This window comes from Macaca nemestrina, chromosome 13 (assembly GCF_043159975.1).
Source record: "Macaca nemestrina isolate mMacNem1 chromosome 13, mMacNem.hap1, whole genome shotgun sequence".
In the NCBI taxonomy this organism is placed as follows: domain Eukaryota; kingdom Metazoa; phylum Chordata; class Mammalia; order Primates; family Cercopithecidae; genus Macaca; species Macaca nemestrina.
The window spans coordinates 3,829,891-3,852,337 of NC_092137.1; the positions used below are offsets into that span (position 1 = coordinate 3,829,891).

General features: G+C 41.9%; 2 protein-coding genes and 1 long non-coding RNA gene across 11 annotated transcripts in view; 2 read left to right on the top strand and 1 right to left on the bottom strand.

The window, feature by feature from the left end:
- LOC105470450 (allantoicase) overlaps positions 1–19,363 on the top strand; it is a 44,821-nt gene extending 25,458 nt beyond the window's left edge. The window contains exons 8-12 of the mRNA XM_011722425.2: positions 12,575–12,730; positions 13,129–13,202; positions 14,202–14,310; positions 18,208–18,332; positions 19,054–19,363. Of these exons, the coding sequence (XP_011720727.1) occupies positions 12,575–12,730; positions 13,129–13,202; positions 14,202–14,310; positions 18,208–18,332; positions 19,054–19,254 (665 nt within the window). The 3' untranslated portion in view covers positions 19,255–19,363. The remainder of the gene's footprint in view (positions 1–12,574; positions 12,731–13,128; positions 13,203–14,201; positions 14,311–18,207; positions 18,333–19,053) is intronic.
- On the bottom strand, positions 11,810–14,142 carry LOC139357757 (uncharacterized). The gene is made up of 3 exons (XR_011611409.1): positions 14,129–14,142; positions 13,403–13,473; positions 11,810–12,186 (listed from the first exon to the last, which is right to left on the bottom strand). It is a non-coding gene; the product is annotated as an uncharacterized lncRNA (long non-coding RNA).
- A 964-nt stretch (positions 19,364–20,327) lies between the features above and the next one.
- The window catches only part of LOC105470445 (doublecortin domain containing 2C), a 142,438-nt gene continuing 140,318 nt past the window's right edge, over positions 20,328–22,447 (top strand). For 8 of the 9 annotated variants that reach the window (XR_011611414.1, XR_011611411.1, XR_011611412.1 and 5 more), the window contains exon 1: positions 20,345–20,755. Coding sequence is in view for 4 of the 9 variants with exons in the window: in XM_071076172.1 (XP_070932273.1) it covers positions 20,469–20,755 (287 nt within the window). In the remaining 5 variants the exon portion in view is untranslated. Of the gene's footprint in view, positions 20,756–22,447 lie in introns of all 9 variants that reach the window. The other variant, XM_011722421.3, reaches the window with a different exon arrangement.

Consider the following 22,447-nt stretch of genomic DNA (forward strand, 5'->3'; position numbering starts at 1 on the left):
CTCTGTCACCCAGGCTGGAGGGCAGTGGCGCCATCTCGGTTCACTGCAAGCTCCGCTTCCCGGGTTCACGCCATTCTCCTGCCTCAGCCTCCCGAGTAGCTGGGACTACAGGCGCTGCCACCGCACCCGGCTAATTTTTTGCATTTTTAGTAGAGATGGGGATTCAGCATGTTAGCCAGGATTGTCTCGATCTCCTGACCTCATGATTGCCCGCCTTGGCCTCCCAAAGTGCTGGGATTACAGGCGTGAGTCACCGCGCCCGGCCGTATTTTACATTCTTACCAGCCACGTAAAGGAGTGCTGACTTCTCTCTATCTTTCCCAACACTCTCTTACTTTTTGTTTTATAGTCGTCCTAGCGGATGTGAGGTGGTGTCTCACTGTGGTTTTGATTTGCATTTCCCTGATGACTAATGAGGATGAGCATCTTTTCATATGCTTCCTGGCCATTCATGTATTTTATTTGGAAACATTTCTCTTCAGATCTCTATTCACTTGTCTTAAACAAATTTCAACAGGTTTTTGGGGGAATAGTTGATGTTTGGTTACATGGGTAAGTTCTTTAGTGGTGATTTCTGAGATTTTGGTGCACCCATCACCAGAGCAGTGTACACTGTAACCAATGTGTAGTATTTTATCCCTCACATCCTACCCTTCCCCACATTGTATCATGCTTATGTCTTTGCCTCCTAATAGCTTAGCTCCCACTTGTAACTGAGAACATATGATGTTTGGTTTTCCGTTCCTGAACTGTTTCATTTAGAATAATGGTCTCCAACTCCATCCAGGTTGCTGTGAATGCCATTATTTCATTCCTTTTTATGGCTGCATAGTATTCCATGGTGTATGTATATATACCACATTTTCTTTTTAAAAATATTTTCAATTATGGGTACATAGTAGGTATATATATATTTATGGGGTACATAATACATAAAACATAAACGTTTTAATACAGGCATGCAATGCATAATATTCACATCATGGAGAATGGAGTATCCATCCCCAATCCATTGTGTATATATACCACTTTTAAAATCTATTCCTCCATTAATGGGCACTTAGTTTGATTTCATATTTTGGCTGTGACATTGTAAACAGTGTCACAGTAAACTTGGAAGTGCGGATATCTCTTCAATATATTGATTTACTTTCTTTTGGATATATACACAGCAGTGAGATTGCTGGATGAATCTATTGTTGTTCTATTTTTAGTTTTCTTCAGGAGTTTTCATGGTTTTCCATAGTGAGTGTACTAATTTACATTCTCGCCAATAATGTACACATGGGCTTTGCTTTCTCCACATCCTCGCTAGCATCCACTATTCCCCCTCTCTTTTAAAATAAAAGCTGTATTACTCTGCTCTCACGTTGCTATAAAGACACTACCTGAGACTGGGTAACTTACAAACAAAAGAGGTTTAACTGACTCACAGTTCTACATGACTGGGGAGGCCTCAGGAAACTTACAATCATGGCAGAAAGAGAAGGGGAAGCAAGGCATGTCTTACATGGCAGCAGGATTGAGAGAGAGAGAGAGAGAGAAAGGGAGCAGTGCCACTTTTAAACATCAGATCTCATGAGAACTCCCTATCACAAGAACAGCATGGGGAAAACACCCATCATCCAATCACCATTCACCAGGTCCCTCCCTTGACATGTGGGGATTACAATTAGAGATGAGGTTTGAGTGGGGATACAGAGCCAGACCATATCAAAAGCCACTTCAGCTGAGGTGGGATGACATTTCATTGTGGTTTTGAGTTGCATTTTTCTGATGATTAGAGATGTTGAACATTTAAAAAATATACCTGTTGTCCATTTGTATATCTTCTTTTGAGAAATATCTATTCAGATCTTTTGCCTATTTATAAATTATTATTATTTTTGCTACTGAGTTGTTAGCTATTGAGTTGTCCTTATATATTCTTTCTGTTAATCCCTTCTTATGTGGATAGTTTGCAAATATACATTTTTCCCATTCTATGGGTTGTCACTTCACTTTGTTATTTCCTTTGCTATACAGCAGTCTTTTAGCTTGACGTAATCCCATTTGTCTGTTTTTCCTGTTGTTGCCTTTGAGGTCTTACATACAGATATTTGCCAAGACCAGTGTCCTAGAGCATTTTTTCAAATGTTTTCTTCTAGAATTTCCTTTTACTTTCTTTTTTTTTTTTTTTTTTTTTGAGACAGAGTCTCACTCTGTCACCCAGGCTGGAGTGCAGTGGCGTGATCTCAGCTCACCAGCAAGCTCTGCCTCCTGGGTTCACCCGCCATTCTCCTGCCTCAGCCTCCTGAGTAGCTGGAACTACAGGTGCCCACCACCACACCTGGCTAATTTTTTGTATTTTTAGTAGAGACGGGGTTTCACCATGTTAGCCAGGATGGTCTCGATCTCCTGACCTCGTGATCTGCCCACCTCGTCCTCCCAAAGTGCTGGGATTACAGGCATGAGCCACTGCGCCCAGCCTCTTCTAGAATTTTCATAGTTTCAGGTCTTAGATTTAAGTTTTTAATCTATTTTGACTTTATTTTGCATGTGGTGAGAGATAGGGGACTAGTTTCATTCTTCTGCATGCAGTTATCTAGTTTCCCCAGCACCATTTACTGAAGAGACTGTTCCCTACTGCATGTTCTTGGTGCCTTTGTTGAAAATGAGTTGGCTGTAAATGTGTGGATTTATATCTGGGTTCTCTATTGTATGTCTATTTTTATGCCATTACTATGCTGATTTGGTTATATAGCTTCATAGTACATTTTGAAGTCAGTTAGTGTGATGCCTTCAGCTTTGTTCTTTTTGCTTTGGCTATTCAGGGTCTTTCATTTAAATTTTACTTTAAAAAAAAATATTTCTGAGAAGAATGTCATTGGTATTTTAATAGGGATTGAATTGAATCTGTAAATTTCTTTGGATAGTATTGTCATTTTAACAATATTAATTCTTTCAATCTAGGAGCATGGAACATCTTTCCATTTTTTCTGTGTCCTCTTCAATTTATTTCATCATTTTTTATAGTTTTCCTTGTATAGCTCTTTGACTTCTTAGGATAAATTGATTCCTCTGTACTTTATAGTTTTTGTAGCTATTGTATATGCAATTGCTCCTTGTTTTATTTTGTAGATTGTTCACTGTTGGTGTGTATAAATGCTACTGATTTTTGTATGTTGAACTTGTATCCTGAAAATCTACTGAATTAGTTTATCAGTTGTAACAGTTTTTGGGTGGAGTCTTTAAGGTTTTTCTAAGATCATGTTTTCTGTGAAGAAGGCTAACTTGATTTATTTCTTTTCAATTTGGATGCCATTTATTTCTCTTGCATAATTGCTCCAGCCAGGACTCCAATATTATGTTATTAAAAGTGGTGAAAGTGGGCCTCCTTGTCTTGTTCCAGATCTCAGAGGAAAGGCTTTTATTTTTTATCCATTCAGTATGATGTTACCTGTGGGTTTGTCATATGTGGCTTTTGTTATTTTGAGGTACTTTTTTTTTTTTTTTTTTTTTGAGACGGAGTCTTGCTCTGTCACCCAGGCTGGAGTGCAGTGGCCGGATCTCAGCTCACTGCAAGCTCCGCCTCCCGGGTTTACGCCGTTCTCCTGCCTCAGCCTCCCGAGTAGCTGGGACTACAGGCGCCCGCCACCTCGCCCGGCTAGTTTTTTTGTATTTTTTAGTAGAGACGGGGTTTCACCGTGTTAGCCGGGATCGTCTCTCGATCTCCTGGCCTCGTGATCCGCCCGTCTCGGCCTCCCAAAGTGCTGGGATTACAGGCTTGAGCCACCGCGCCCGGCCGAGGTACTTTTTTTTCTATGGCCAATTTATTGAGTTTTTAAGTTTTTATCATGAAGTGATGTTGAATTTTATCAAATGCTTTCCAGCATTTATTGAAATGATCATATGGTTTTTGTTTTTGGTTCAGTTAGTGATGTATCATGTTTATTGATTAATGTATGTTGAGCCATCCTTGCCTTCCTTGAATGAATTCCACTTGCTCATGGTGAATGATTTGTTTACTGTGTTGTTAAATTCAGTTTGCTCGTATTTTGTTGGGTACTTTTGCATCTATGTCCATCAGTTATATTAACCTGTAGTTTTCTTTTTTTGTTGTTGTCTTTGTCTGGTTTTGGTATCAGGGTAATACTGGTCTTGTAAAATGAGTTTGGAAGTGTTCCTTCTGCTTCAATTTTCTTGAAGAGTTTGAGTAAAATTGGTATTAGTTATTCCTTTTATGTTTGGTAGAATTCAGCAGTGAAGCCATCAGGTCCTGGAATTTTGTTTGATGGGAGACTTTTAAAATTTCAGCTTTGATCTCATCATTCATTATTGGTTTATTAAGGTTTTCTATTTCTTCATGGTTCAATCTTGGTAGATTGTATGTGTCCAGAAATGTGTTCATTTCTTCTAGGTTTTCCAATTTGTTGGTATATAGTTGTTCATAATAGTCTCTAATTAATCTTTGTAATTCTGTGGTCACATTTCCTTTTGGCTGAGTACAGTGGACTTTATTGATGGTACGTGACAGGGTATGGCTCCCTAGGCCCCTCTCTCTTCAGGAGGTCTGGCATGGAAACTGTGTCGGGGGAGATTCTTAGTATAGTAGGAGAGTGAGTGTGGCAGGGACTCCCTAGCAGCTGAGAACCTCTCTAATCCTCTTGTGATCTTGCTGGGGTTAGTGGTCCAGGGGCTCTTACTCTTTGGAGGTCATGTGGACCATGTTGTCAAATTCATTGTCATACCAGGAAATAAGCCTGACAAAGTGGTCATTGAGGGCAATGCCAGCCCCAGCATCAAAGGTGGAAGAGTGAATGTTAAAGTCAGAGGAGACAGCCTGGCACTCACGATAGCCCAGGATGCCCTTGAGGGGGCACTCCAATGCCTGCTTCACCACCTTCACCACCTTTTTGATGGTATCATATTTGTCAGGTTTCTCCAGATGGAAGTCAGGTCCAAAACGACAGAGAGGTGGGGATATGGAACACCATGCTAGTGAGCTTTCCATTCAGCTTGGGGATGACCTTTCCAACAGCTTTGGCAGTGCCAGTATGCAGAGATGCTGTTCTATAGTGCCCTGTGGCCATCCTGCCAACGTTTCCAAGAAAGGGCACCCATGGTCTTCTGGGTGGTAGTGATGGCATAGGCTGTGGTCATGAGTCCCTCCATGGTGCCAAAGTTGTCATGGATGACCTTGGCCAGAAGAGCTGAGCAGTACGTGGCATATGAGGCACTACTAAGGATCTTGAGGTTGTTTTCATACTTCTCATGATTCACACCCCACATAAACATAAGGGACATCAGCAGAGGGTACAGAGATGATGGCTCTTTTGGCTTACCCCTCTAAGTGAGCCCCAGCCTTCTCCATGGTAATGGAGATTCTAGTGGACCCAACAACATAATCAGCACCGGTGTCATTTCACTTGATTTTGTGGGGAATCTTGCTCCTGGAAGTTAATGATGGGATTTCCATTGATGACAGGCTTCCATTCTGAGCCTTGATGATGTTATGGAACTTGCCATGGGTAGAAGCATACTGGAACATGTAGACCAGGTAGTTGAGGTCATCATTGATGATGACAATATCCACTTTGCCAGAGCTAAAAGCAGTCTTGGTGATCAGGTGCTCAATACAGCCAAATTTGTTTATTCTGGCCTTCATTTTCATCTTGTTACCTCAGGGACACAGCTGGCACTGCATAAGAAAATGCAGGTGTCTGTCAAATGGAAAAGAGAAGAGAGTCAGTCTCATTTTTTATGTACCCTTTTCTATTTCTGATATTTTGGAGTCTTTTCTCTTTGTAATTAGTCTAGCTAAAGTTTCATCACTTTTGTTTCTTTTTAAAAAACCAGTTTTTTTGTTTTGTTGATTCTCTGTATTATTTTAGTCACCATTTATTTATCCTCTGATCTTTATTTTTTTTCTTCTACTAATTTTGGTTTTGGTTTATACTTGCTTTTCTAGTTTATTGAGATGCATTGTTAGATTAATTCAAAGTCTTTTTACTTCTTTGGTATAGGTATTTATTGCTATAAACTTCCTTCTACTGCTTTTTTTGTATCCCATATATTTTTGTATGTTGTATTTCCATTTTCATTTGTTTCAAGCATTTTTAAAATTTCCTTCTTAATTACTGACCCATTTGTTGTTCAGGAGCATGTTGTTTAATTTACATGTGTTTATGTATTTTCCAACGTTTCTCTTATTATTGATTTCTAGTTTCATTCCATTGTGGTCAGAAAATATACTTGATATGTTTTTGTTTTTGTTTAGACTTTGTTTAGACTTATTTTGTGGCCCAAGATATGGCCTATTCTAGAGAATGTTCCATGTGCTGATGAGAAGAATGTATATTCTGCAGCAGTTGGGTAAAATGTTCTGTAATGTCAGGTCCATTAGATCTGGTGTGTAGTTCAACTTCACTATTTCTTTGTCGATTTCCTGTCTGGATGATTTGTCCATTACTGAAAGTGAGGTGTTGAAGTCACCTACTATTATTGTATTGCAGTCTATTTATCCCTGTAGATCTATTAATGTTTGCTTTATGTAAGACTTGAAAGCTCTGGTGTTGGACATATAGATATTCATAATTGACCCATTTATCATTATACGGTGTCTTGTCTTTTTTTTTTTTTTTTAAACAGTCTTTGATTTGTAGTCTATTTTTTCTGATATAAGTGTAGCTACTCCTGCTCTTTTTTGGTCTCTGGTTGCATGAGACATCTTTTTCCATCCTTTCACTGTCAGCCTATTTGTGTCTTTATAGCTCAAGCAGGTTTCTTGTAGGCAGCATATAGTTGGGTCTTGTTTCTTAGTCCGTTAAGCAACAGTATGCCTTTGATTTGGAGCACTGAGTCCATTTAAACTCAGTATTGTCATCAGTAAGTAAGAGCTTACTGTCATTTTGTTGCTTGTTTTCTAATCCCCTCCCCCCCTTCCCCTCCCCTCCCCTCTCCCCTCCCCTCCCTTCCCCTCCCCTCCCCTCTCCCCTCCCCTCCCCTTCCTTTCCTTTCTTTTCTTTCTGCCTTAGTGGTTAACTAATTTTCTCTGATAGTACATTTTAACTGACTTTTATTTTTAGCAAATCTATTATAGGTTTTTGCATTGTGGTTACCATGAGGCTTATAAAAATATCTATAGATATAACAAGTTATTTTAAAGAGATGCCAACTCATCGTAGATCACAAAGAAAAAAATAGAAATAAACAAAGAAACACTAAAAATCTCTACATTTTTAACTTTATCCCTCCTCCCACATTTTGACTTTATGTTGTCTCAGTTTGCATGTTTTTATATTGCCTATCTTTTAACACCTGTTAATGATATCAACAAAAATATTATTATTTTTGATAGGTTTGTCTTTTGGACTTCATACTAGAGTTATGAGTGAATTACACACTATAATTACAGTGTTGGGGTATTCCGAGTTTGTTAATGCACTTAATTTTACTAGTGGGTTTTATAAATTTAAATATTTTCTTTTTGCACATTAGTGTTTTTTTTCAAACTGAAGAACTTTAGCATTTCATTTAATACTGGTGGTGGTGAATTCTCTCAGCTCTTGTTTATCCAGGAAAGATTTTCTCTCTCTTTCATATTTGAAAGATAGCTTTTCTGGATACAATATTCTTGGATGGCAGTCTTTTTTTCTTTCAGCACTTTAAAATGTCATCCCACTTCTTCTTGGCCTGTATGGCTACCATTGAGAAGTCTGTTGACAGATGAATTGAAACTTCTTTATGTTATTTGCTTCTTTTCTCTTGCTGCTTTTAGGATTTTTTTTTATCCTTGACCTTTTTTTTTTTTTCTTGAGACAGGGTCTCACTTTGTCACCCAGGCTGGAGTCTGATGGTATAATCACAGGTCACTGCAGTTTCAACCTCCTTTGGCTCAGATGATCCTGCCACATCAGCATCCCAAGTAGCTGGGACCACTGGTGTACACCACCATGCCTGGCTAATTTTTGTATTTTTTTTTTTTTTTTTTTGTAGAAATAGGATTTTACCATGTTGCCCAGGCTGGTCTCAAAATCCTGGGCTCAAGCAATCCACCCATCTTGATCTCCCAAAGTGCTGGTTATAGGCATGAGTCATCATACCCAGCCTGTCCTTGACCTTTAGGATTTTTGATATGCCGTGGAGTAGTCTTATTTGGATACAATCTGTTTGGTATTCTCTGACCTTTCTGTACCAGGATATTTATGTCTTCATCAAGTTTTGAAAAGTTTTCTTTCTTTGAATAAGCTTTCTACCCCTTTCTCTTGCTCAACTCCCTCCTGAACACCAATAATTCTTAGATTTGGTCTTTTGGGGTAATTTTTTTATATATTGTAAGCAATCTTAATTCTTTTTCATTTTTTTCTCCTCTGTGTATTTTTAAATTGCCCATTTTTGAGCTCACTGATTATTTCCTCTGCTTGCTTCATTGTACTCTTAAGAGCCTCTAATGAATTTTTCGGTTCAGCAAATGCATTTTTCCATTCAAAGGTTTCTGTTTGATTTAAAAAATTCTTTAAATCTCTTCATTAAATTTCTCTGATAAACTTCTAAGTTGCTTTTGTGTGTTATCTTTGAAGTCACTGAGTTTCCTTAAAACAGCTATTTTGAATTATTGATCACAGCGTTCATATATCACTGTCTTATTACGACCAGTCACTGGTTCCTTGCTTTGTCCATTTGGGGATGTCACAGTTCTTTGCTGTTGTTTCTTATGGATGTACATCAATGCCTGTGCATTGAAGCATTAGTTATTTATTCCAGCCTTTTCTGTCTGGTTTCAGTTTTTGTTGAATATGTTTGCTTAAACGTAGGGAGTGTGCAATATGTTAGCTTCCCTGGGCCACATTGGAAGAAGAATTGTCTTGGGCCACACATAAAATACACTATGATAGCTGATGAGCCAAAAAAAAAAAAACCGAAAAAATCTCATACTGTTTTTTTTGTTTTTTTTTTTTTTTTTTTTTGAGACAGAGTCTCGCTTAGTCGCCCAGGCTGGAGTGCAATGGCGCGATCTTGGCTCACTGCAAGCTCCGCCTCCCAGGTTCACGCCATTCTCCTGCCTCAGCCTCCCGAGTAGCTGGGACTACAGGCGCCCGCCGCCTCGCCCGGCTAATTTTTTTTTTTTGCATTTTTAGTAGAGACGGGGTTTCACCGTGTTAGCCAGGATGGTCTCGATCTCCTGACCTCGTGATCCGCCCGCCTCGGCCTCCCAAAGTGCTGGGATTACAGGCGTGAGCCACCGCGCCCGGCCAAATCTCATACTGTTTTTAAGAAAGTTTATGGATTTGTGTTGGGCCACATTCAAAGCCACCATGGGCCTCATAAGGCCCACTGGCCATGTGTTGGACAAGCTTACCTTAGAGAATCTTTATAAATTTCCTGTTGATTTTATTTCCTGCTAGGTAGCTGCCTACTTTTCAGCACTAGATGGCACCTTAAGCCCAGGATTGCCTCATTTGTAGTAAACAATCAAATTACTGCCCATCAGAATAGGGGAGATCCCAGAGAGCATATTCTAGTGGTGTGAGAAGGTTAGCTGGGTGTTTGTCCCCAGGGGACCCGTGGAACAAACCTCTTACAACATGGTGTTGCTGAACAGCAGCCCTGATTTGGTGTTCCCTCTGAGTTACAGGGTTTGCAGGGCTGGGGATGTCTCACCCTCAGTGTGACGCCTCCACCTTATGGACCATGAAATGGGTCACTGTGGCCCCAATATCCCAGTGGCCACGCCAAAGGTAGGACCCTGTCCCATGAGTCAGGGTTGGGTCAAATAAAGGAGCCCCTGCCTCTCAACCACACTCACCCAGGACTTAGCCTCAGCAACAGGCATATAGGGGCAGAATGAGAAGCCCTGATGTCCTGCCTGTCCTGGGAAGACACCCCGCAACTATGGGCTGCACTTGTTTGCAGTCTCCACTTTGCTGATCTGGGAGAGGGTGTGAAGGTGAGGTCTTGGTTCAGATACTGCAGACTCTCACTGCTCTTACTGAATTTTAGCAGATGTTCTTGACTAGATGTTGCTGAATTTTCCGTATGCCCTTAGGACCATTTCCAGAGACCTGAAGTGTTTTCCCATCCCCCAAACCCCCTACATTTCACCAACTCCACTGAGGAACAGGACAGCAAAGCTCCTCCTGCTGTCATGGCAGGAGGTTCTCTGGAACCTTATTTTAGGTGCAATGTTTCTCTGGTTATGATGCTTTAAAGTGAGAATGAAAATGGAAAGATCTAAACATGTTTACTAATATTAATTACTCACTGAAAGCATCTGTTCTAAAAACAGTGCAAGACAATGAATGAGCAAAGCTTACAAGAGATTCAGGCCTTTTTCCCACTTGTTAATTTAACATACACTATGGAATAACTACTTTGAGCTACAGACTGAGCATTGGCCATATAGTCATTTTCCTGACAATGTGTAGGTCAGAGCCAACAGAGTGTACGCTTCATGAAGAAAGGGCTGTGGGTCCAGATTGTCATTTTCGTATACGTGACACTTAGTACAGCATGGGGAACAGAGAAGCTCAATAACTATTAGTTGTTAGATTTAATTGACAGAGTCCTTGTCCTTATGAAGTGAATAACCCAGGGGGAGACAGATAAGAAAAATAACTTTGGGAGGCCAAGGTGGGTGGATTACCTGAGGTCAGGAGTTCGAGACCAGCCTGGCCAACATGGCGAAACCCCGTCTCTACTAAAAGTACAAAAATTAGCCAGGCGTGGTGGCGCATGCCTGTAATCCCAGCTACTGGGGAGACTGAAGCAGCAGAATCGCTTGAACCCGGGAGGCGGAGGTTGCAGTGAGCCGAGATCGTGCCACTGCACTCCAGCCTGGGTGACAAGAGCGAGACTCTGTCTCAAAAAGAAAAGAAAAGAAAGAAAAGAAAACAAAAAACTGCAAAATAGTGATACATATAACAAAAGTATTTTGGTAGAGCCATAAACATTTCTATTTGACTATTTCTGATCCACCAAAATAGCAACTTTATATGTCCAACCCAGTTTGTATAGGATTCATGAGTTGAAAGAGGGTCTAAAATAGCTTCTGACTGGGAACCCTGCTTTTCTGGGTTGAATATGAAGGACCCCTAAGCACATAAAAGCTCTTTCCTAATTGGTCAGCATTGACGACCTGAAGAGGAAAGATGGGCAATGCCTGCATGCAGATTTCATGTCCCAACTCTTAGTGGCATCTTTAATTGCCCCATGAGGATTCCACCTGGGATCCAGGTGTAAAGGGAAAGGAAGCTGTGGAAAACCAAGCTGATGTCACGGGGACACATTGGGTGGGAATGGGTTAGTTTAAATGAGATGTACTCAGAGGATGAAGAGTCATTTCTGGGATTCCTTGACAGTTGTGATTAAAAGCAACTTTGGATATTAACTCTGTAAAGAAGAATCTTATTTTTAAAAATGTGAAGTAGACTTTACTTTCAACAGATGAATATCTTCTATACCATTAAAGCCAATTATAATATTTAATGAACTAGAATGGCAGTGATACTCCTCTCACAGCCTAGCTCCTGCTGAATGACTCCCTCTAGGATGTTTTCTAGGGTTTTATGGCAATGAAGTTTTTGGTTTTATTTGTTGTAAATAGCAAGACTTCCATTGTTTTACCAAAAAATTTTCAGATCACTCATTTTCATCAAATTTGTAAAATAAAAACATATAGGGCTTGTTTTAGTACAGTATTTTGATTAAATTAATTTTCTATATTAAAAATGCTTGGTTTCCACCTTCTAGGAATTAATATTCGAAGAAACAAAACATTCATTCTACTAGAATCAGATGCTGTGAGTTGATTTTGGTAGCTATTTGCTGCTCTGCAGACCTAATTTCAGGCTGCTGTGGTTCTCAGTAGCAATTTGATTTTGTGAATATTATCTTTTGTATTCTCAATAACATTGCTAAGCAGCGTGGTGTTGTAAAAATAAAAACATAAGGTTCTCTTGTCTGAGTCTGTGAGAGTCAGCAATGCTCATTTCTCGCACGAAATATTATTTGGATGGTGAATTTCCCAAATGCTGCTTGACCTTGGAGTTGTTTATTTAATTAAAAAAACTTTAATGCCTACCGTGTGCCCAGACCTCTTCTAGGTAGAGACGATACAAGAATGGTACAGAAGTGAACAACACAGATAACTGATCTGGCCTCCGAGGATTTCGCCTTCTGGGTTTGAGAGACTGATTTTAGCAGGAACTTAGAAAGATAATTTCAGGCTGTAATTAGAGCTCTGGAGTAAATAAGCAAGGGGATATGATAAAATGTAACCTGGGGAGCAGGCAGTGGCTGGATGGAGCGGGGAGGAGATAACGTCAGAGGATGGAGGGAAGGCTTTTCTGAGGCCATGCCTTTAAGGTGAGGAACATAAGTAGTCTTTTGGAGAGCTGGGAAAGTTGTTCTGGTACAAGATAATATCAAATGTAAAGGCCCTGGGGCAGTGGGCTTGTTGTATTTGAGAAACAGCAGGTTGATGTGGCCAAAACCTACCAAGAGATGACACTGGAGAAGACAGAAGGGTCCTGTAGTTGATGATACACAAGCAGCCATTTTTACAAACAATAACTAAGGCACCTTTCCTTTTCAGATGGTGGAATTGCACGACTTAGAGTATTAGGTACTGGACAAAAAGACTGGACTGCAACTGACCCCAAAGAACATGCAGACCTAGTGGCCATCGCATTTGGGGGTGTCTGTGTAGGATTTAGTAGTGCTAAGTTTGGGCACCCAAACAATATAATAGGTAAGATGATATTCTCGGAGCTGGCTTATTTAGGAAGTCTGGGTACCAGCATTAAATACCCCAATATGGTCAGAATGATTTAAAAGGAAAGGCACATCTCAAAGCATGGGAGTGGATGAGACTAATCTTCCATGTGTAGGATTTGATGCCTTTATGACATGAAATAAGTCAACATTACCAATTTCTCTACCTAATTTTGGCCTAAGTATCTGCTTTAAAAGGAAAAGTAAAATTTAACTAACGCTATGATTGTGAATTTACTGAAACATTAACTTTAATGAAAATAATTTATATAGCAATGCTCAGATGCATGAGATCTGTAATTTAATTACAGCATTGTATTTGTTCTCATAGTTAAAATCATGCAGTTTACCATTCAACAATGTTATTTTCTGTAGGAGTCGGTGGGGCAAAGTCTATGGCGGATGGTTGGGAAACGGCAAGAAGGCTGGACCGGCCACCGATATTAGAAGTAAGAAGTTAAAAATAACTATGGTGTAAAGTTTTTCTAAAAAGTATTTTTTGGAACTTTTTTCATTTAAATAAACTTTTGCATATTTTAGAAACCTCATATGCGTTGTTCTAAATGCTAATTACTATGATTTACTTTTTCCAAATTTCCCACTGTTTTCATGATAATATCAGGGCAGAGACTCAGAAGGCCAAACATACCGGTCATTGCCAGCTACGCCAATGCATTTTTGGAACATTCCTCTGTTTCTTCAATAAACAAACAAAAGGAGCTGCGATTTAATAATACAAAAGTTATGAATAAATATGTTGGGAGATCTGGGGAAGAACCACTAGTTTAGTAATGCTAAATATCTGTGTATCTCAGGATTACACCACTTATGTGAACTTGTGATGGACAGGGCGTCCTAGAGTCTATGCTGTTTAATTTGGCCAGTAACTAATTTGAGATAGAGAAACCAAGATGAAGTGAAACAAAAAATACAATGCCTTTCAATTTGCAAATCTCACTGAAAACTTGGTCAGAAAAGTGCTCTCCCCTTCTTAAATTGGATTTCATGTCACCTGATGCTTTGAGATATCAATGAACAAACTCTCCATTCTCAAAACTAAGGTTTGAATGTACATCATGTATCGGTATAGGTTTGACCAACAAAATATGTACCTTGAAAGGTCAAAACAAACTAATTAGAGAACCTATGGACTGGATTAGATAAAGATTGCTGCACGTTTAACATTTTGCAGGGATCTGTAATTGACACAGAAATTTAGAAAAACTTATCCGGGCCCCATGAACTCACAAATTGGCATGAGATATTTAAGAAATGATAGCAAAGAGGCAATTTACGTGACAGTGATCTACACATCAGGCCCCAGGAAACACTCTTCTATAGTAAGAAATAAAAGAAGCACGTCAACCTTTTTCACCTGTTGGTTTTCGGGACTGGTTTCTTGAATGACTCTAAGTTAGTTTACCATTTTCTTCTCTTCTGAATTCCAGAATGATGACAATGGCATTCTCTTGGTTCCGGGTTGTGAATGGGCAGTTTTCCGATTGGCACATCCTGGAGTAATAACGCGAATTGAAATTGACACAAAATATTTTAAAGGTAAATGCAAAGCCATAAAGAAGTACCTTATAATTGGTGTGTTTATTCTAAAGATTGAGTTCTATGGAAGTGGGACTGAGGACACTTGAGCTCTTGGTGTGGCTTCGCCACTTAAGCTGTGTAATTTTGAGCATGCTACTTTAACCCTTAGAACTCTATCTATCTATCTATTATTTATTAATTTGAGATGGAGTCTTGCTGTGTCGCCCGGGCTGGAGTGCAGTGGTGCAATCTCGGCTCACTGCAACCTCTACCTCCAGGGTCTGAGCGATTCTTCTGCCTCAGTCTCCTGAGTAGCTGGGATTACAAGCACTCTACACAATACCCAGCTAATTTTTGTATTTTTAGTAGAGATGGGTTTTTGCCATGTTGGCTAGGCTGGTCTTGAACTCCTGACCTCAGGTGATTCACCCACTGTGGCCTCCCAAAGTGCTGGATTACAGGCCTGAGCCACTGCGCCCAACCCTTATTTATTTATTTTTGAGATGGAGTCTTGCTTTGTCACCCAGGTTGGAGTGCAGTGGCATGATCTTGGCTCACTGCAACCTCTGCCTCCTGGGTTCAAGCGATTCTTCCTGCCTTAGCTTCCTGAGTAGCTGGGATTACAGGTACCTGCCACCATGCCTGGCTAATTTTTGTATTTTTAGTAGAGATGGGTTTCACCATGTTGACCAGGCTAGTCTCGAACTCCTGACCTCAGGTGATACGCCCATCTCAGCCTCCCAAAGTGGTGGGATTACAGGCATGAGACACTATGCCCAGCCAACCCTTTGAACTTTAGTAACCTCTCTATAAAATTCACATTTGGGCTGGATGACCCCCAAAGTCATACAAGATTCCATGACACTGTCCAGCTCTTTACTATAGAGGCTCTGCATCCCCCTTGGAAAGAGCCTGTGAGAAGCCCAGGGATGGGAGGCACCTTTTTACAGAGAAGGGTCCTAAGCAGACTGACTGGGGAAGAGGAGTGACCATTTCTTCCCCAGGCTTCACTTTTAAGACAGTGATTTACACATTTTAAAAACTGTGCACCTCTATTTGTTAAAAAATATTTGGACAAACAACGCTGATATTCTGTATTTACTTTCTTATGAAATACATATGTGTATTATTAAGACAATTCAAAAGAAGTTGATACAATTTTATAATTGTTATGTGACATTTTATAAGTACTGGATTGAGCATTCCATGTTAGCCATTTTTGAATAAATAGTGGCAGTTTATATTCATGTTTTGGGTGAGTGGTTTTTAAATGTCTTGGGAATTATTGTGACTTTACTCAATTATTAACCATTATATCAAGTTCAAGGCCAGGCTCATCAACAGTAGTGCCTATAATTATTTCAGGAAGTCTTGGTAATTTTAACTTATTTTGGAAAGACGGCATTTTATCTATTTTTTCTTTTAACTATTATTTTAGGTTCAAGGGTAAATGTGCAGGTTTGTTACGTAGGTAAACCTGTGTCATGGGGTTTTGGTGTACAGATTATTTTGTCACCTTGGTATCAAGTATAGTACCCAATAAGTATTTTTTTTCTGATCTCCCTCCTCCCACCCTCCACCTTCAATTAGGCCCCAGTGTCCATGTGCCGATGTGTTCCCATTATTTAGCTGCCACTTATGAAAACATATGGTATTTGGTTTTCTGTTCCTGTGTTAGTTTGCTAAGAATAATGGTCTCCAGCTGCATGCATCCATGTTGCTGCAAAGGACATTATCTCATTCTTTTTTATGGCTGCATAGTATTCCATGTTGTATATGTATCACGTTTTCTTTAGCCAGTCTACAATTGATGGACATTTAGGTTGATTCCATGTCTTTGCTATTGTGAACAGTGCTGCAGTGAACATACATGTACATGTCTTTATGGCAGAATGATTTATATTCCTTTGGTTATATACCAATAATGGGGTTGCTAAGTCAAATGGTAATTCTGTTTTTAGTTCTCTGAGGAATCGCCACAACATCTTCCATAATGGCCGAACTTACGCTCCCATCAGCAGTGTATACATGTTCCTTTTCTCCACCACCTTGTCAGCAACTGTTATTTTTTGATTTTTTCATAACAGCCATTCTGACTGGTGTGAGATTGTATCTCCCAGTGGTTTTGATGTGCATTTCTGTAATGATTAGTGATGTCGGCCATTTTTTCATATGCTTGTTGGCTGCATGTACGTCTTCTTTTGAGAAGCATCTGTTTATGTCCTTGGCCCACTTTTTAATGGGATTGTTTTTTGATTGTAAATTTGTTTAAATTCCTTATAGATTCTGGATATTTGACCTTTGTCAGAAGCATAGGTTGCAAATATTTTCTCCCATTCCGTAGGTTGTCTCTTTACTCTGTTGACAGTTTATTTTGCTGTGCAGAAGCTCTTTAATCAGATCCCATTTGTCTTTTTTTTTTTTTTTTTTTTTTGCTTTTGTTGCAATTGCTTTTGGCATCTTCATCGTGAAATCTTTGCCAGTTCCTATGTCCAGAATGGTATTTCCTAAGTTATCTTCCAGGGTGTTTATAGTTTTGGGTTTTACATTTAAGTCTTTAATCCATCTTGATTTTATATATGGTGTAAGGAAGGGGTCCTGTTTCAATCTTCTGCATATGGCTAGTCAGTTATCCCAGCACCATTTATTGAATTGGGAGTCATTTCCCCATTGCTTGTTTTTTTTAAGACTGCATTTTAGATCCGGTTATGTGGCCATGGTTTTTACTTTTCAATGTGGCTGACTGAGGGTCAGGTGAAATGGCAGTTCTGGATTTTCTTGTTCATACATACTTGCATTTTTTGTGGTATATTTAATCCACAGTTCTCTGCACGAATGGTTTAAAATAACTTACTTATTTTTGTGAGGGATGCTTTAGATAAAACTAGATAACAAACAGTATATCCACTTAAGCAGGCACCCAAAACTGCAACAGGTCATGAATCTACCACTGTCGATCATTCAGAATACCTCTGGTACATACAATATGATGACTGTAATGGAAATGAGGGATCATGGCGGTATCCACTTATAGCAATAATATAGTAAGTTATATCAAATACACAAAGCTTAATATACATTCGCATATGTATGTATATCAGACAAATAGAAATAGCAGCTCTAATGTTCTCTTCCTGCGTCCTTTGTGTCCGTATGTACCCCAGGGGCATGTTTGCCCACCCTGGAGACCACCGTTTTGAGAGATGGGCCACAAAGGGGGCATGTGAGCCACAGCCTCCTCTTTTCCAGGGTTCTTAATTAGCAGCTCCTACTCTGTCGATCCTAAAGAGCCCCAACAGAAGTTCTCTCTTCTCAAAGAGAGTGGGACCTTCCCCCCAAGGTCCTCTAACCCCACTGAGCACACGATTCCTATGATATTCCAAAGAGAGAAGAATCTCAGGACCATATACTCTCACCTGAAGATGACTCAGAAATTCCCAAATATATGTGTGTGGCTGGTGCCCAGCGCTAGCTAACATAAAACTCAGTATTTTCTTTTGATTGTCATGTTAAGAAATATGTCATAGGAAAATATTTTCCAGCTTCATAATAATTTCAGATGAGCCACATAGCAGTCTGCAAGTAATTAAATCTGCAATTGAGGAAGCTTATCAAATACATTCAGATTTCAAAGTGAGAACGCTATACATTCAAACTGAAATGCGCCAGCCCCTTCACATATGGTGGACTGCTTCTGAGTCTTCTGAAAAAGAAATGTCTATTTCATGAGGCAATCTGAGCATCACAAACCAGTTTGTTCCTTCTCTCACATACTTCATACCTTTGCTTTTGCTCAGGAAGAGCAGGGACTTATTCTTTGCTGGGTTTTTGATCTTATTAAAAAAGCATGATGTCCTATATGCCAAACTGAATGTAAATGAGGGCAGAAAATCATGCTGTGTTTTGCTCCAACAGGCAATGCTCCTGACAGCTGTAAAGTGGATGGATGCGTCCTGACCACTCAGGAAGAAGAAGACATGATCAAGCAAAAGTGGATTCTCCCGGCCCACAAGTGGAAACCACTGCTTCCAGTGACCAAGGTTCGTGTGGCATGTTATTAGGAGCCAGCACTCAGACTATGCTATTTCCCTAAGATTCTCTTTTGAAGGATTAGGATACACTCCAAGGTTTCTGCTCAGTTTAATGGTGAAATGAATGAGGCTTAAAACCCCTATCTGAAAACTTAAGTAAGAAGAAAGGCTCTATTTCTCTCCACTTTAGTATTTCCAAATTTTGTTAGAACAAAATTGTTACGTGCTCAGAATACATACATGGAAACATGTCTCTGCATTATGTTTAACTTTGTAGAAGGGGCTACTAGCACATTTAAAGCTATAATGGACCTGCAGGTGGACGCTCTGAGATATTCCACAAGTGTCTTCTTTGATTTAGAAAGAGGGTCAGGCTGGAGGTGAGAGCTGCTCCCATGTAAAGATAGGGAATAATCTCTGGGAGAGACCAAGATGATCTCTTCTTTCATTTTCTTATCAATTTGCTTATGTATAATCAACTATGAGAAACAATTGGTGGGCATTTAGGTTGCCCATCAATTGTTTATTGGGGCCTGATTATTCATGTATTATTTGGGCATCCTATCCCTACTAGCAGATTTTCATGGAAAGCCAAATTATCATCAATTAATAACTTATTTTAAAGCCCCTTCGCTTAAGTCCAAGCCAAAGGTTTGCCTGGGGCGTGGGCTCATTCGGCCACACAAGCCCTGTTAACAGACTAGGACCTCTGCATCTGCTTGCTTTTCAGCTGTCTCCCAACCAAAGTCACCTGTTCGATAGCCTGACCCTGGAGCTCCAAGATGTCATCACTCACGCCAGGCTCACCATCGTCCCCGACGGGGGAGTGAGCCGCCTTCGGCTCCGGGGCTTCCCCAGCTCCATCTGCCTCCTGAGGCCCCGGGAGAAGCCCATGATGAAGTTCTCGGTGGGCTTCAAAGCAAACCCTTAACACACACAAAGTCCCGGTGTCAGACACACAGCAGGAATTTCCCAGTCATAGTCTTCTTTTCAAGTGTTTTGAACACCTAGTGATTTCATAGTCTTCTTTTCAAGTGTTTTGAACACCTAGTGATTTAATAAAGTGGTCATCTCATAAATGGATCTCTGTATTTAATGTTGCTATGAGGCATTTGGTAGCTTACATACTGGCTATGGCTGTGAATGGTGGTCTCTAAGGAACTACTTTTTTTTTTTTTTTAGCATTATAAGATATTGATATTGATAGTATCAATATTCTGTACCTTCGGTGTGGACTTCCAGCTATAACATGTAGCCTACTGTCTTTGAAACTTTGTCAAGCTCATCAAAACCTTTGGGAAAATATATTTCTAGAATCACTCAAGAGGACTGGCCTATCTTTACCCAGAGTAGGAACGATTCTTCCAAAGATCCCCTCTCCCTTTGAATCATTCTTAACCACAGTGAGGGTGCGTTCTGAATGGCACACGCCTGACACTGCACACCAGTGGCTATAGTGCTGCCCCTCACAAGCTCCAGTGGCTCTGCACAGCTCCTCCTCTGGTGGAAAAGCTCAAATTCTCCACTCTGGGCCAGGAGTCCTAGAAGATTTTGGGTTTGAACCGGTCAAATTCAACCCAAGATCAAAGAAACAGAGGTTCAAAAATGTGAAGCAGCTCCCAGCACCCATCCAGTGTTGATTGTCAGTATGGTCCTGGTCCCTCCACAACGCCCCTCTCTACCGCTTCTACAGAGGACGGCGGTGAGTGTAGGGGGAGGGGGCACGGTGGGCGTCCCAGGGAGCGCAGCACAATCATTCTGGCCTCCTCCTCCTCCTTTTCCTGGGCTCTGCCTTCACGCCAGTCACCTCCCCGGGCTCCGCGTTGCCCCCTCACCTGTCTCACCTGCTTGGTCTCCCCGTTACCCAATCACCTGTCCCTGCCCGGTGCCGCCCCTCACCTGCCCGGGCTCCCCGCTGCCCCCCTCCTGCCCCAGCCTCGCGCCCCTCGCCCTGGCGGCCAGGCGGTCACAATCGCCCAGGGTCGCGTCAACACGCAGCCTCCGCCCGCCTAGCAGCCCCGTCCAGTCCCCGTCCCGTCCCCGTCCCGCGCCCGCGGCTGGAGAGAACCTTCCGTCGGCGGTGCCTGGGCCTGGGCGCAGCTCTGCAGCCTCCCGGCCCCGGCGAGCGAGGAGCGGGGTGCGGCCATGGGCACCCGCGGGCCCTCCGCGCTGGTGGACACCACGCCCGCCAAGACCATCGTGGTGTACCGCAACGGGGACCCGTTCTACGTGGGCAAGAAGTTCGTGCTGTCGCGGCGCCGCGCGGCCACCTTCGAGGCGCTGCTGGAGCAGCTCACGGAGCAGGTGGACGTCCCGTTCGGCGTGCGCCGCCTCTTCACGCCCACGCGTGGGCACCGGGTGCTGGAGCTGGACGCGCTGCAGGCGGGCGGCAAGTACGTGGCGGCGGGCCGCGAGCGCTTCAAGGAGCTCGAGTAAGTGCGCCCGCGCCCCCCGCGCCCCCCGCGCCCCCCGCGCCCCCCGCGCCCCCCGCGCCCCCCGCGCCCCCCGCGCCCCCCGCGCCCTCTTGGGTCTGAGCGTGGTCAGGGCCGTGCCCCCGAGGTGTCCTCTCCAGGCTTCCCTCCAGGCTCAGGCGCCCGTCTTTGGAGTGGGTCAAGCACCGCCGGAGTCAGGCCGCCCCAGGCCACGTGGTTTTCTGGGGGCGAAGCCGAGGCAGCCCTACCCCCAGGGCCCCTTCCTATGGGGCAGGGCAGGGCGAATCAGGACGGCTCCAGAGACTGCCCGGAGGGCGTGGGGGGGAGGGGCATGGGGCAGAAACGGGGGGGGGGGTGTGGAGAGGGGCGTAAGGGCGGGGGGAGGGACATGGGGGACGTGGGGGCAGAGCCTGGGAATGGGGCGGGTTGGGCAGTTCCCATTTGAAATCGCTCAGGGTGGCCCCTCTAACTCTGTGTTCATCACCTGGGCCTGCGTGCATTTTCAAGCTTGCCTTTAATTAATGAGACTATTGCCCTCCCTCGGTTTGTGTCTGTAATCCCGTTCTTGCAGCCTGTGTCTGCTTTCTGTGATCTCAGCTGCTTTTCTCTCCTGGTCCTTTATTTCCTTGTAGGTGTCCTTATTTTTTGACTGTGAACTACTCCTTTTGTATAGCTTTGTGTAGGGACATTCTTCGAGGGCTGAGATAAAAGTGAGATTGCCCAGAGAGGATTTCCATTTTCTTTCAAATGCTCCCAGTTCAAAAATGCTCTGAATTAAATCAGCATCTTGAGTTTTGTTTGTTGTTTTTTGAAAAAGTAGTAGGATTTAGTGTGAGGGCTGGTGTATGGTTCCAAATTCTTAGTGGTATTTGCAAAGATGAGAATTTACTATTCAGTTGTTTCTGAAGAAAAATCGTAAGTCACAGGCATCACAGTTGCTAAGAGGTAGAATTTGGATTAGCATATTTCAGAGTGAAATTTATTACTATGATAATCCTGTTATGTATGAGAATTCGTGGACAAAATTATATTCCTTTAGAGCCATGTAATTTGTGATTATTTTTTCTGGGCGAGGCAGATGATGTCAATATCTAGAACAGACATCTCACCCAGGATCCAGTGCTGAGTGTTGTTTTACAATTAAATAGTATATTTCTACAAAAACTGACTTTAAAGTCCTTTTTGATACACATATAATGAAAAGTATTTAACTTTATCCTAAGACATTTCCTTGTAAAACTGGCCTATGTTTTACATGTTAGCAAACGGGGAAGGAGACATACCAAGCGCCTGCCACGAAGCCTGGAGCATGCCTGGGAGATGTTCCTCTTTCCTCTTGCTGTGGGGCTAGGCGTTTTCCAGCAGACCCTGTTATACCTCCAGTTTTGTAGAGAGAGTCTCCAGTCTCCTAGTTTATTTAAAATGTTTTGGACATGTAGCAAAAGTATTGAGAAAAAATTGAGATGTTTTTCTTCCCAGTGCTTTTACTGTTTATGATTACTTTTTGGGAGGAAAGACATGTCACCCACTGCAGAGGGAGGGGAATTAGGGTCCGTGTGGCAGACAGCCTGGGTTATTTTGCGTTATCTATTATCCATGCATCTTCAGTACTGTAAAATAGATGAGCCGTGTCTGCATGTGAAGGTCAACACAGAGAGCACGTGGGGTTCCTTTTCTTCAGTTTCTTTTAGG